Consider the following 15,339-nt stretch of genomic DNA (forward strand, 5'->3'; position numbering starts at 1 on the left):
AACCTCTGCTTTAACGGCTCGGCTGAGGGGAGTGGCAACCGTTAACCCCACAGCCGAGCAGTTTAAAGATGCAGAGGGAGGAACAAGATGTATCCTCGCCTCAGCGATGAAGCTTGTTTCTCCCTCTGCGCCATATGAGGGCAGAGTGGGGTGGCAGTTTCACTCAACGGTGTATCGCTGGTGAAACTGCTGCCACTCCTGAGTCCCTCTGCTAGCAGCACCCACCTCTAGAGGAAGTCCAGAAGTCCAGATATACCCCTGAGAGAAGCCGACGTTGTGGTCTGCTCCTCATACCAGTCCTGGGTGATATATCACCCAGGCCTACTTGGTAGAGGCACTCACCCTGTGGAATACTCTCCCATGAGATGTCAAACAGATTAACAACTGTATGACTTTTAGAAGACATCTGATGGCAGCCCTGTATAGGTAAGCTTTTAATGTTTGGTGTTTTATTGTGTTTTTCATATTTTGATGGAATCCACCCAGAGTAGATTGTTGTTGTTAGGTAACAGATTCTTGTATTGCTGTTACTTTGCATGAACATATATATGTATTTGAAGTTGTATTATACAGAAAAAGGCCCACTGGTCCATTTGCCCAGCACAACAAGCAACAGCTTTCACGATCTCAAACACATGTTCTTCCTAGCATACAAAAGAAATAAAGCCAGACAAAACAGGTATGAAATCATCCTTTTTTCTTTGGCCACTAAGGACTCTCAACTTATTAGTTATTGCCCTGCTGGAAAACTATCCCATTATAAAAAGGATATTTACCCCCACATTGCTAGTCAAGTGTCTTCAGTTATGTCACATTTTAAGTTTGTGTTCCAGGAAATTCTTAAACTCATTTGGTTAACAGGTTCATATCTGAGCAAAATTTTAACAATACTTTAAATTGTACCTTTTGAATAGTGTGAAGAAATAAGAGAATAAAATTTTCAAAATTGGAAAGATCACATGTGGCAGAGGTTCCAACAGTTTTGTTGTGCAGAAAAGCACTAATCTGTTGTCATGTAAACCAAGGGATGTGGATGTTTTCCAATTTCTCATTCAATTCCATTTCTTTGATAGGTTTCCCATTTATATAGAAATCTCTCAGTCAATAAAATCCCCTACTCCTCCAGCCCTTAATATCTACTGTTCTTTAGAATGAGAAAGCGGGTGAAAATAGAGAGATTTCAGAGACATAAGCTAAAGGTTTCTGTTTCCAGATTTGTATGGTTGTTTGTAACTGCCACCTACTTTTAAAAGAGGGGGAAGGCATTTTAGAACTTTGTTGCAGACATGTATAGCAGAAGTGGCGCTTCACAGAGCAATTTGCCCAACCGCCCTATCCCCACTCTATTAAACATTTGGGCTGCCTGCCACCCTGTCATAATGCTGGAGTTCAAATCAAATCCGTTTATTGTGAGGACCATGCCTGTGCACAAAAATCAACACTACAATAGTTAAAAATATTAAAATTCATTACATACTATGCCAACAAAACCTTCTTCCCACAAGATAGAAAAGGAGGGAAAACAAGCAGCGAGTTAAACAGACGGTGAAGGGGTCTTTACATTGTCGTCTATAAATCTTTCCCTGGCTTTCATGGCCTTCATCACAAAGACCGCTACCACATGGGTAATGCGTGGGTTTGCATCAACTAACAAAAATTTTACTCTATCTTCAGGACTGGTTATAGAGTTGGGTATAATTTGCAGCAATGCGTCTCTAAAGCCCGAGTAAATGGGGCAATAGAGGAAGTAATGTGTAAGATCCTCTTTAATTTTCATATGGCAAGGACATAAACGATGTTCTACTGGGGTTTTTGTGTATCTACCGGTCAGGTAGGCAGTTGGCAATGTTTGAAACCGTGCCATAGTGAAAGCTCTCCGAAGGATGGGATCGGTGATAAGCCACTTAACAGCTGATTGCTAAAAGCCGCTAAAACGCCAATAGCGCTAATCAGCTGTCAATGGGCTTCCTTCGCAAGACGAAAAAACCGCTATACGAAGAGCCTCATGGAACGGATTAATTTCCTCTTGTGAGGCACCACGGTATAGCAGAAGCGGCGCTGCCACCCTGTCATAATGCTGGAGTTGGCACGGCCACCTATTGGCAGCCACAGAAACTGCAGCATGACAACAGCATTACATTTTTATGTACCGTATTTTTCGCTCTATAACACGCACCCGACCATAACACGCATGTAGTTTTTAGAGGAGGAAAATCCGTAGGCATGCCACCCGTAGGCATTTCCTCCATAACACGCACAGACATTTCCCCTTACTTTCTAGGAGGAAAAAAGTGAGTGTTATGGTGCAAAAAATACGGTATATAGGAAAATACAGAAAAACACATTCTGTCACACTACACTAGATACAGAGTGATACCAGGACTGGCAGTTTCAGGTGATGAAAACTAGTTATTCTGTAATAAATACATTGAAATGAAATTACTTACACTTCAAGAAACCAACAAATGCAATTCAGAAAGCAATTCTTCAATTATTTCTTAATAACAGAAAAAAAAGTAGAGAAAATTGAGAGGGGGATGGATAAGGCAATATAACTAAGAGGTCCTCTTTTTATAAAGTATTTTAAATAAAGTATTGAAGAAGGAACACAGCAGAGCAACCACGTATTGTTTAATCTAATAATTTAATTATGAGATTAAAAGATCAAACAAATGCAGAGTAGGATTATACTATATCATATGCTTCTCTTAGTGGTGATAAAGGATAAAGTGTCCTCAACTTTCCTTTTGGGTTGAGATTTTCATAAAGGCTCTTGACTCAAAACTGATTCATGAGTACAGGAAAATAAAGTCCACCCAGCCTTAAACAAATATGAAAAAACTGCCCTGAGACCTCTGAGTATAGGGCGGTATATAAATTCAATAAAGAAGAAGAAGAAGAAGAAGAAGAATGAAATGGTTTTTAAAAATAAAAACCCCCAACCTTTGTTGCATTATACAGTGGACGCCTGGGTTGCGAACATGATCCATGTGGGAGGCACGTTTGCAACTAGCAGCGCAGCGTCTGCACGTGCGCGGGTCGCGATTTGGCGCTTCTACGCATAGTGCGACTTAGTGCTTCTGTGCATGTGCCGAAACCCTGAAGTAACCTGTTCCTGAAAACGCACGACCTGAAGCATCTGTAACCCAAGGTATGACTGTACATGCCTCAAACTTGAAGTATAACTAATGTGTTTAAAATCATATCATAAATTAACAAGTTCCCTTACACATAATGACTTCCTTGGTAAGTGCTTTCCAGGCTAGATTATCTCTATGCACATTTGCATTTAAATGTGATTCAATCTTGCCGAAAGAAAAACTACATGGTAGAAAAAGGAAACACCCAGCTAAATGGGATGGTTCATTGCAGAAGTTCAAAAGACATTGTGATTTGGATACAGATTTCCTCCTGCTGTCAGGAAGTTTCCCTCACTGTAGCTCTACTCAAGGAATGTGGCCCTGCTAGTGGAAACAAATGACCTAATTTTCCTCTCTAGCTCCTCAACGCTGCGCCCCAAAAGCAGGATCCTATGTAGTAAAATACAACCATCAGAAAACAGTAATCAATACATATAAAACTACATTACCTAAAGCCCCCCAAAACACAGTCCAGCAGGAAGTGATACTAAAAATTTTGGGTTCCAAATCTAATTTTGTCCCCAAAGCCCAGATAAACAGATGTGTCTTTAGCCAATGGTGAAAAGGCTGTCAACATAGAGGACTAATACACTTTCCCAGCCAAGGAGCTCCACAACTGGAGCACTTCCACCAAGAAGGCTCTGTTTTGCGTCACTGTACCACAAGCCACAATTCTTGATGAAACCACAAGGGGGGCCTCAAAACTTCGGCTGGCAGCTATTGGCTGAGAAAGTGAGCAGGATTACAAGCCCCAGCATCCCCAGGGCTACAGTATTTCCGCCCACAGAAGGAGTAGTTGGGGAAGGGAGAGGCAGAAGCGTAGAAGTGTGCACTATGTGATGAACACAAATGGGTGAAATTGCCCTAATCTGAAATGATGTGATATACATAAAATATTATTATTTTCATCATGTACTTCCGTGTTACTCCTCTTGACAGTTTGATAAAATAGACTCAACAACTCCTCAAAAGCCCAATGTATTAAAATGTCTCAGCCAATTTGCAAAAGACCATGGAAGAACCATCTTGACAAACTTCTTTGAGCAGCGTCTTCCACAATAGGGATGATACCACAGAAAAGGCCCTGCTCGTAACTATCTGCATAGCTTCAGAATGCCATGGAAAAATGTCAGCACATGGGCAAATTCATATGGGAGCCTTAAATTACTTCCCAAGTAATGGTGCATTTTTAAAATTGCTTACCTCATTGTCTGATTCCACAAGTACTTGATCATATTCACTAAGGGCTACTAGAAACATGATAGAGGTGACATTTTCAAAGCAGTGTATCCATTTTCTTCGCTCTGATCGCTGCCCCCCCACATCCACCATTCTGTAATAATAGCAAAATACATGGGTCAAAAGGTAAGATATAAAAACCATGGTATTATTTACATTATTGCAATCAATTAGAAAGGCATTAGATCCAGCCAACTATACACCGGCATTCCATCCACATTTAAATGGAAAACAGGTGTGTGTTCTATATTATGAGTAAACTACAAGAGGAGGACCAGCTTGAGGAGTTGGCCAGTCTGTAGCAGCTCAGTAATAACCAAACCTACCTAAATAGAAGTTCAGTGAGATTATTCCATAATAGAGTAAAGGTGCAGCCTTAAGAATTCTGATCATTAATGCCTCAAAGTACACCTTGAATAAAGTTATGGAAAATATCTTGTTGCATCAAATGTTGACACCTGCTTTGCTTCAGCATGAGATGTCATTTAGAAGTAAAACTGGGATATAAAAGATTCTGACAACTAATGTGAATGTATAAATCTTGGAAGTTGTGTATGGAACAAAAGCCAACATGTGGTCTATCTACTTCACTGCTGCATTTGTGTGTGAGTCCAAAGCTTGTGCATTCCCCCCCCCCCTACCATTCTGGTGCAGCTGCAGGAAAGAGACTGAACTTTCTCGTCATTTTTGATTAACTAAAGTTTAGGATAACATCCAAACCCTAAAGTGTGGTTAATCTTGGTTATGGTTTGTTTGGAACAAACTGGTTTAATAAACCACAATTTGAAGATGTCTTATTTTAGTAAACAATCATAGGTCTGTTCTTGCAATATGAAAGCTCAGTTTACTATTGTGTGAGAATGCAGCCTATATTTTACATTAATCTGTAACAAAATAGTATGTATAGTATGAATGCTAGCTTTCTCTTGAAAAAAAAGAGTATTTCAAACACATTATATAATTATATGGGGGGGAATCTAAAGCAGAAAAATGAATAATGGAATAGAGCTGATGGGAAATACTGCACAGATCTGACAAATAACTTTTGTTAGCTAGACTATAATTCCTAAAGACATTTAAGAAGAAATTTAACAAAAAGTTATAATGTTTAGAATGCATAATGCACCCAAATCCGGATTTCAGCTTTTGTTGACAGGCACTGGTGCCCCAGACATCACTGAGCAGGAGACCTATTCATTACTTTTAGTTCACGTAAAAAAGTTTCTGTACAAGTTGTTATAAACACATTATAGTTAACTGGCATTTTAAAAGATTAAAAATGAAACTTTCTGCTTGATATGGTAAACAGTCTGCTCCTTTAAAACAGATTATGGTAACATTCTGAAATCTTTTAAACATGCACAGCTAATGTCAGCATAATAAGGTTGTAAAACGCATAAAATGTGGAGATTTCTGTTCACTAACAAGTTGTTATTTTTAAAGTTTGTTTTTAAAAAACTAAAGATGAAGCAGAATTTGTAGTGAGGATTTTATACCAGCAACTCGTTAGTGGATGCAATATATTTATATAAATTTGCAGGTGCAGAGGCACTACTTTTCATTTTAAAAAATGGGTGCTTGTTTGAAACTTATATTTAAATTGTACATTAAATTGTATGTATGTTGTACATACGTTAATGCAAGTAAATCTCTTCTCTACCCCACATTCTTGAACAATGTAAAATAAGAGGTGGTGAAGATTGCAGTTTGACAATAGTTTTCCTGAATGTGTATACAAATGGAAATTGTTGTTACCATTTTTAAAAAAGGAAAGAAATTCTTCAAAATTAATATTTTCTCACAGTTGATTATACATGCTAAAAAAAAACCCCAAATTAATGTATCAAGTAATAACAATTTTTAAAGCCTTTTTCTCTACCTGAAAATGACACTTTGCAAGTCAAATGGGTATTCAATGATTCCTGTAGTTGGAACTCGGACTCTAAGGACATCTTGTTGGGTAGGTAGATAGCCAGAATCTGCTATACGGTCCATATCATTAAGATAACTATAGACAGAAAAGAAACAACAGCAATGAAATATAGTGATACTCTAGTCCTTTGGAAGAAAGACACAGTATGAATTGAAAGGACAAATAAATTTTTGAGTGCATGTGGTAAAGTTGTAACTAAGTGTACTGGAATGTAATTAATTCTTGAATAACTGTAGAAGAAACAAGCATTTTGACACCAAGAGCTAACAATTTTGTGTATTATGGCTTTGTTAGTTTTAATCAGTTGTGGCTGAAAATCACCACAATTCCAAGAATGTTCAAAATCTCAGGGAAGGTAATTGAAAAATGGAATTAGCCTGTCATAGAAAATACCAGCTCTCACCATGTGGAGGGGTATTTGAACAAAAGATACTCCATGTGAAACAGGCATAGCAGGATTAGCCTTCCAGGGCAGTAAATCAGAATTTGGACAGGGTACTTGACTGCAATCTATGGAGAGGGAGATAATCTTGTGTTGCAATCACTCTTCTCCCTTATTACACAAAGGTTTGATCTACTACGTTTTAATAGGTGCCTAAGTAGCAGTGAATTAAGAAACAATATTCAGCCATCTTCCTTTGAAAATGATCTTAAAAACATAGAACTGAATTTAAAAGCACCATAATTACTCCCCCCCCTGCAGATCCAGACAAAATGAAAGCCTTTCAGAAGAAACTGATGAAAAGAATAGGATACTTCAACTATTAAATTCCCCCCAAAAGAACCGATCATAATTTACAAAACTAAAAGGACACACTAAATTACTCAGGGTAGAGGGTGAGAGTATATAGGTGTGGCATTTTCACTATATTCCTACATTAAAAAAGGAAACTGCCTGCCCAAGAAGAGAGTGTGTCTTAAGCCCCTTAGATGCTGCCAGTCTCTATGCAACTTTGCCTTTTTGCATTGCAACCCCTGGGAAGCAGCCCCTCCACTTCAGAAACTCCTGATGTGACTCACTACCTTCACAGGTTCACATTCCTTTCCTGCATTTCACATCAACCTGTCTTGACTAATCAGAAGTTTTCATACAAGATCAAAGACAGGTTAGCGAGGCCTAATGAGGGGCTACTGCACAACGAGGAAGAAATAACAGTATCTGACTTGCTTTGCGGGTTACATTCATGTTTCATTTCTACAGCAGAGCGCAATGCCAGGTACATACAGTGGTACCTCGGGTTACATACGCTTCAGGTTACAGACTCCACTAACCCAGAAATAGTACCTCGGGTTAAGAACTTTGCTTCAGGGTGAGAACAGAAATCGGGCCGCAGCGGCGCGGCGGCAGCAGGAGGCCCCATTAGCTAAAGTGGTCTTCAGGTCAAGAACAGTTTCAGCTTAAGAATGGACCTCCGGAACGAATTAAGTATGTAACCAGAGGTACCACTGTATTTCTCATATTGGTGAGTCTACCATGAAAGGGCAGGTGTAGAACCCACCACATAATCTGGCACCCTGAAAAATAACAGCTTACATTCTGCTTTTTCACTCGTACCAAGTGGGGGGGGGGACAGTGGAAGATGAAAACCAAGAACCAAAGCAGTTTTTCCACTGGTCAGATGGGTTAGTGGCTCCATAACCAAAAAGCTTCTCCCACCCACTCCTCTATAACAGAATTCTTGTTCTATTAAAAGCTTTGTTTTCAAACATGAGGGTACTCTGACTGACTTTTTCTTTATGAAGAAATATCTAAGGGTACTGCATGTGTGGTTTTTCCTCATAGGAGGCTACTTTTTAAAGGACTTCTTACTTTTATCATATTTATTCCCAACCTAGAGTTGCCATTTGACATGACAGTTTTAAGAGTGAGTTTGTAGTTGTGATTGTGTGGTCTGAACCTTTGGTCACATGTCACTCTTATTAAAGATTGCTGGGTTTTTCTTTCCACATGAATGGTGGGGTGCTGTGCTCAAATTTTGTGGCTTTGATTACAAACTCGCATGTTCCTCCAGCCAGTAAATGCAGGAGTTATGAGCATGCACACACAGAAACCTGGACGATGATTGAGCACAGGCCACACAAACGAAAACATTAAAGATCCATTCCAGATCTTTCAATAAATTTCTTTTTTTATTGTGGCAAAAAAGATAATGTTCTTAAGTACATTATTTTAGAATACTAGCTGATTAATAACACTGTGTGGCAGCATGCTGAAAAAATCCCCTATTAGTCTTGTATGAAGGTGCACTTGATATGCATAAATCTGGTTTGGAATATTTGGTTTCACAGATTGTACAAACCTGCTTAATTCTTAAAAGTGGGTTTTAGAAATATGAACCTATGATAACTTCTCATCAGAACAAGGGCCGTCACATGGCAATGTGAGAGTCTCACCTTACCTAAGTATTATCAAAACTTCTGTTAGGAAAGTAGCAAGGTACATATGTATTCTGTATGTGTATATATTCACCTGTTGTCTTAAACTGATCAATAACATATTTGTGCCTGTTTAAAGTCATTCAAGTCAGGAAAGCTCACGCAATTATTTCTGGAAAAAACACTATAAGACACCACTATCTTTTGTCTCTCTGCTGTTGAACTGGTTGTTAATCAATTGAATTATCTCAGAACAAGTGGAATCTATCCAGCTATGCTATAAGGCTGCCCAGACGAAGTGAATTCTGTCAAGAATGTAAAAAAAGATGCTAACTGCCCCACCAAATTCTGTTTCTTCCCCGTATGCAGGAAGAGATGGACTCTCCCACAGTGGTAATGTGGGCAACCATGTGGGGTGACTTGCGCTATGGGGGAGAAGTGGAGATCAGCCTATTTAAGCCCCCTCCACCCCATACTCTCCCCTCTTTTCACTGAGGCTCCCACCCTCCCGCCCCTTTTGCAGTGTGGGCTCTGCTAGTCGCTTTCATTGACTGTGCAGTTTCATTGACTTTGCAGTGACTGAGTAGGAATTTTTTGGGTGACACTAATTGACACTAATTGGCCCAATAGGGACGCGGGTGGTGCTGTGGGTAAAACCTCAGCGCCTAGGACTTGCCGATCACATGGTCGGCGGTTCGAATCCCCGCGACGGGGTGCGCTCCCGTTGCTCGGTCCCAGCGCCTGCCAACCTAGCAGTTCGAAAGCGCCCCCGGGTGCAAGTAGATAAATAGGGACCGCTTACTAGCGGGAAGGTAAAAGGCGTTTCCGTGTGCTGCGCTGGCTCGCCAGAGCAGCTTCGTCACGCTGGCCACGTGACCCGGAAGTGTCTGCGGACAGCGCTGGCTCCCGGCCTCTAGAGTGAGATGAGCGCACAACCCTAGAGTCTGTCAAGACTGGCCCGTACGGGCAGGGGTAACTTTACCTTTACCTTAATTGGCCCATGTCACATCTTTTTTGCCTACTTCACACTGTTGGGTGTTGTCTGTGTGACTGGAGTGGCGTTTTGTTTGAATCTGGCTAATTGGCATTTGGTCCGGGTAGGTGAGTGGATTCTGGAAAATATCTGACAGAGTGGTGCTTGGGCCTGTCTGGTGCACTGGGGTGAAAAATGACCAACAGGGTCACAGTGTGCATGTCAGGTTCATATACCCAAGGACTATGCAGTGAAGGGGAAGAATATCATTAGACCTTTACGCAGGATCACGGTGTGCAGCTGGCAGCTGGATCAGGAGATGGGGAAGTTGGAATATTCCCATAAATGTACCTCACCACCCAGATCTCATTGGTTTTGGCTACTTTTGGTTGAATTATTCTGATGGCCAGATTCTATAGTTGTTATATTTTAATAAATATAACTTGCTGCCCATCTTTCTAGTCTTGAGTCTTCTTGAGTGTGTTCGCAATTTCTTATTGTCAGGCAGCCTTTGAATCTCCTCTTTGAAATTTACATTTCTTTCCCACCTCATCCAAAGGACTGTAATGTAATATTATCTAGACTCTCCATGAAATTTTTATCTGTCTGATAACTGTGACCAATATTCCTCTCTCCTGAACTACACTGCAAATCCATGCTATACTAGGATTCTGTAGATGCATCAGAAAGGGCTGTGGCCAATTGCTTGTTATACACATATTACCTTGGTAATGCACCTCAGGTCTATCTCTATGGCAACCCAGCAGAATTGCCTTAGCAGCCCGTTAATATTATTTTTATAAGATGAATTACAACTATAATTAACTTGTAAAATATGGCCTATACTAGACATATATTAAGATTTGTAAAAATGTGTGTGCACACACATGCTTCATTTTTTCTTGGTTAAATAGTTAACTGAACGTATCTATCAAAATATAAAAAGCCACTGACTGAAATAGCCTTCCAGAAATGTGTGTGTGTGTGTGTGTGTGTGTGGAGGGAGGGGGAGAGGGAGAGAGAGAATGTCTGCCGCACAGCTTTCAAAGGTGCCTGAATTATTCTAAGTCTAATGAGAATTTCCAGGAAAAACATTAGAGAGCATTACTGCAAGTATAAATTATGCAAACGAAGAGTGTCAGTTCTTAACCACAACAGTCAATGAGATTTCTTGTCTCAAAGTTGAAGGTCATGACTTTTGAGTAAGTCTCCTTTAGTGCTACACCCAAACATAAATTTCAGCATTCACAAAGGATTAAAAATCTTATTACAGGTTTTGTAGCATGCATATTATTAGTTATGCGGCGCTATCAGAATAAAAGTTGCCTTATAGCATTACACAGGCAAAATGCAAGGGCAAACCACCACCTAAGCAGTTTTCCAGAGAACTCCAGGGTTCCTTGTAAGCCTCCCCTTGTAAGCCTCCCTCCAAGATAATGTAGTACAGCTTACCCATCACAACCAAACTTCATCTGCAACATGCAGGGAAGAAGAGGCTATGTTCAAGAATGCACTTCCAAGTCATAAAAGCAAGGGTGAGGCCAAACTGGCCTGGTTAGTCCCTGGGTGAACAGAATGTGCTAAGAGAAATACATGGGGAACCAGATGTTACTGGACTACAACTTCCATCAACCCCAGCTAGCACTGCCAATGGTCACAGACAAGGCAAGATGTAGTCTATTAGCATCTCCTGTACAAGCCCATCAGTTTGCCATCCTTGTCCCGACCCATACCTCAAGAATCCTCCGGAATGTGCTGGGATTCCACAGCTGACACAAAAGATTTCCTCACATACAAGCTGATATAAAATGGGTTCTGTGAATGTAGATAGTTAGCAACAATGGCTTTAGCTAGCAGTCTTCCATGTGCATTTTCTGTGGCCTACACTACATACGGTAAATGTTACAGTGGTGCCTCGCAAGACGAAAAGAATCCATTCCGCGAGTCTCTTCGTCTTGCGGTTTCTTCGTCTTGCGAAGCAAGCCCATTAGCGGCTTAGTGGCTTAGCGCTATTAGCGGATTAGCAGATCAGCTGATAAGCGGCTTAGCGGATCAGCTGATTAGCGGCTTAGCGGATCAGCTGATAAGCGGCTTAGCTGATAAGCAGCTTAGCGGATCAGCTGATAAGCGGCTTAGCGGCTTAGAAAAAGGAGGGGAAAAGGAAAAAAAAAACCGCAGGAACTCGCAAGACATTTTCGTCTTGCGAAGCAAGCCCATAGGAAATTCGTTTTGCGAAGCACCTCCAAAACGGAAAACCCTTTCGTCTAGCGGGTTTTCCGTCTTGCGAGGTATTCATCTTGCGGGGCACCACTGTACTAAGCTCAGTTTAGCTGGAACTCTGCAAATGTACAGGGGCTGTGTCTCTCTTTTGGCTTTGTCCTGAGCAATGAGCACAGCATCAATACAAGGAATCAGAGGGAGGAAGTGCCATTCATGTGGTGTCCGCCCATCAAAGGAAGCACCAGTGGTTTCTACCAAAGACCTCTCCATAGTAGTTGTGATGATAGGAAGTTCTCACTCATAGCATAACATGCCTGTCAAACTGATCCACCGAAGCTCTAGCCATCTCTAATGCAAGTATCTGTTAAGGATAATGATATAATTTCCTGAAACGCGGATGTTTACTTATGCTAAATTACTGGGTACTTTTAACCTGGGTTCCCCCTCCCCCTGGCAGTTGCTCTCATGTTTTTGGCTGACTGAATCACATGAGAGAGGTATTTCATTCTGTTGTGACTGTTATTCCAGTAACTGTTATTTTTTAAATGTTTTCTGCTCTCTCTGTGCGTGTGTGTGTGAGGGACAATGGCTGCTAGGGGAGGATATTTTCAGGATACTGCTGAGGACAGTGTTGTGCCAGCGTGATATGTCAGAAGTGAAACAGACAGAGAAAGATCCCTAAATGTTAATAGGGAGAAACCTGTGCAGGAGTTCTCTGTAAGGAACAAAGAAAATACTGCTGAGGTGAAAATAAAAACCTTTCACAATTGTAAGGCCTGAGTGCGGTAAAACTCTGGTGCACGTCTCAACACAGTTTTGTTTATAAGACTTCGATCAACAATTCAAATGGGAACATACCCATGTTTGAATAAGCATGTGATTGTTTATGTTTATGAAAGTAAAGTTAAGTAAAGCTTAACATAGAGCAGCCTCCTGAAGGACTAGATCACTTAACAAGTGGGGAGGGAAACCAGCTCTAACAAAAGGGGTAAAGTCCGGTGGGAAAATGATATTGTGACAGCTCATTATAATGTACCCAGAGGCTGCTCTATGTTAAGCTTTCCTAAGATGTTTCAAGCCCTTGGATCACTGCAGGAACTAGATTTCTTCAGTATAGGCTGGTTCCTTTCTTTTCTGTCTTTCTTGTTCACCTGCGCCTAAGCAATGCTGTCTTTGGGACTTGTCAGGACCCTTGTAGTGGTATCCTGTGGTATCCTGAAGAGGCGAGTGGGTCAGTGGTATCCTGAAGAGGCGAGTGGGTCCCTGTTCTATTTTAAAGCATATTAAGGCCCTTCTCTGTGTGCCGCCTCCGAAAGGGGTGGGGTGGTCACATGAGAACAGGTCTTCCCAGTGGTCGCTCCCCATTTGTGGAATGCTTCAACCAGGGAGGCACGTTGGTGCCAGCACTATCTGTTTTTAGGCACTAGTCAAAAACAATTATGTTTTAATTTTCAACATGTTTAACAAATACAGTCAAAACAGCTTTCTCCTTCCTCTTATTTTTGTCGACTTCCCACCCCTTTTTCCATGGAGTTGTTTCTCTGCTTTTGCTGCACCCTATTTTCTATCTATCAAATCATAACCACAGATCTAATTACTTCTGATGCTCATAGCTCAAGTCCTGCTATCAAGTTCATCATACAGTGGTGCCTCGCAAGACGAAATTAATCCGTTCCGTGAGGCTCTTCGTATAGAGGTTTTTTCGTCTTGCGAAGCAAGCCCATTGACAGCTTAGTGGATTAGCGCTATTAGCGGTTTAGCGGCTTTTAGCGGATCAGCTGATAAGCGGCTTAGCGGCTTAGGAAAAGGGGGGAAAAGGGGGGGGAACCCGCAGGAACTCGCAAGACATTTTCATCTTGTGAAGCAAGCCCATAGGGAAATTCGTTTTGCGAAGCGCCTCCAAAACGGAAAACCCTTTCGTCTAGCGGGTTTTCCGTCTTGCGAGGCATTCGTCTTGCGGGGCACCACTGTACTATAATCTTTCTTTAAATAGTCCGAAAAGTTATCTATTCTTCCATACAACACTCATCATTAGATTATCTTAATTTTGCTTAACGTTTTGCCAGTTCTGCATAGCCCATTATCTAACTTAACCACTGCTCTTTTGTTGGAACTTCTTCTTCCTTCCATTTCTGTGCATATAGAATCCCAGCTGCTGTTGTTACATACATAAACAACTTTAGCATGGGGGGGGGGATTTCTACCCCAGAAGCGTTTCTAAAATGATTGGCAGTACAGAAGAACTGGGAAGGGGGCAGTCCTTAAGAGGAGAAAATTGAAGAGCGTCACTGGGCACATGTACAGTGATACCTCATGTTACGTACTGTCCCCCTTACCAATGCTTTGGGTTACGAGCTCTGCTAACCTGGAAGTAGATGCCTCTTGTTGTGAACTTGGCCCTGGGATGCGAGAGGAAGTTGCATGCCAGCGGTGCAGCAGCAACAGGAGGCACCATTAGTGTTAAGAACAGTTCCGGGTTACAAACGGACCTCCAGAACAAATTAAGTTCGTAACCGGAGGTACCATTGTACTCAGATCCTTTCCTATTGAAGATTACAGCTTCCTTTGCTACTCTGTTCTGTATCAGAAACGACTGTAAATCTAAGTGTGTTTAAAACTTTGAATAGGAAAAATTTGCACCACACTGAGATAGTCTTTTTTAACACTCAGTAATCAGGTAGTTTAAATGGCTTTATAAAATTATACAGTTTTTACCACATTTGTCACAACAATGATGCAAGCTGATGTTACATAATTGTAAGTTAAAATAGGTACATCATTTGACTACAACACATTGCCTAGAAAATCTAATTAGGGTGTAGGAGGACATGCTCCAATCCATCATTTCTGGTCATTTTCAACACTGCAGATTCTATGTCTGCAGATTCTTCTACATCAAAGATGAGATCATTCTGATGCACAACTTTGACCACGCAGCAAAGACTGAGGGAAGAAACTGCTGTGGTTTATATTCAGCAGTTATTTAGCTGAAGCAATGCCACCTTGAGTTTTCCATACAAATAAGTGAAAACAGGGACAGAATCTTACAGTGTATTCCCGTCTCTTAAGAGAAATACTGCCATTTTGGGCTCCAAAATAGGGTTCTTCTTGTCCTATTTGGAATTCTTGGGGACAAGGGAGCAGTTTCAATCCGAGCTAGGAGTAGTTTAGTTCAACCCTATGAAACTTATTCATAGACCTGCATAGGATTTTACTCTTAAATACACTAAATTATATTGTTTCCTTACTGTGATTTGTATTGAATTGTATTAGATGTATAGTCGTACCTTGGATCCCGAACACCTTGTAACTCAAACGTTTTGGATCCTGAACGCTGCAAATCCAGAAGTGAGTGTTCCAGTTTGTGAACGTTCTTTGGAAGCCAAACGTTCGACGTGGTTTCCGTGGCTTCTGATTGAGTGCAGGAAGCTCCTGCAGCCAATCGGAAGCCGCATCTT

The 15,339-nt window shown here is 41.1% G+C and overlaps 1 protein-coding gene across 2 annotated transcripts in view; it reads right to left on the reverse strand.

Annotated features, from left to right (window-relative positions):
• Positions 1 to 15,339, reverse strand: part of LOC309352511 (guanine nucleotide-binding protein G(q) subunit alpha) — a 91,545-nt gene that overhangs the window by 12,704 nt on the left and 63,502 nt on the right. For both annotated transcript variants that reach the window (XM_081881065.1, XM_081881066.1), the window contains exons 4-5: positions 6,259 to 6,387; positions 4,344 to 4,473 (exon numbers count right to left, since the gene is read on the reverse strand). In XM_081881065.1, the coding sequence (XP_081737191.1) occupies positions 4,344 to 4,473; positions 6,259 to 6,387 (259 nt within the window). The remainder of the gene's footprint in view (positions 1 to 4,343; positions 4,474 to 6,258; positions 6,388 to 15,339) is intronic.

Source organism: Podarcis erhardii (assembly GCF_964252035.2).
Source record: "Podarcis erhardii genome assembly, chromosome: 11".
Classification (NCBI taxonomy): Eukaryota; Metazoa; Chordata; class Lepidosauria; order Squamata; family Lacertidae; genus Podarcis; species Podarcis erhardii.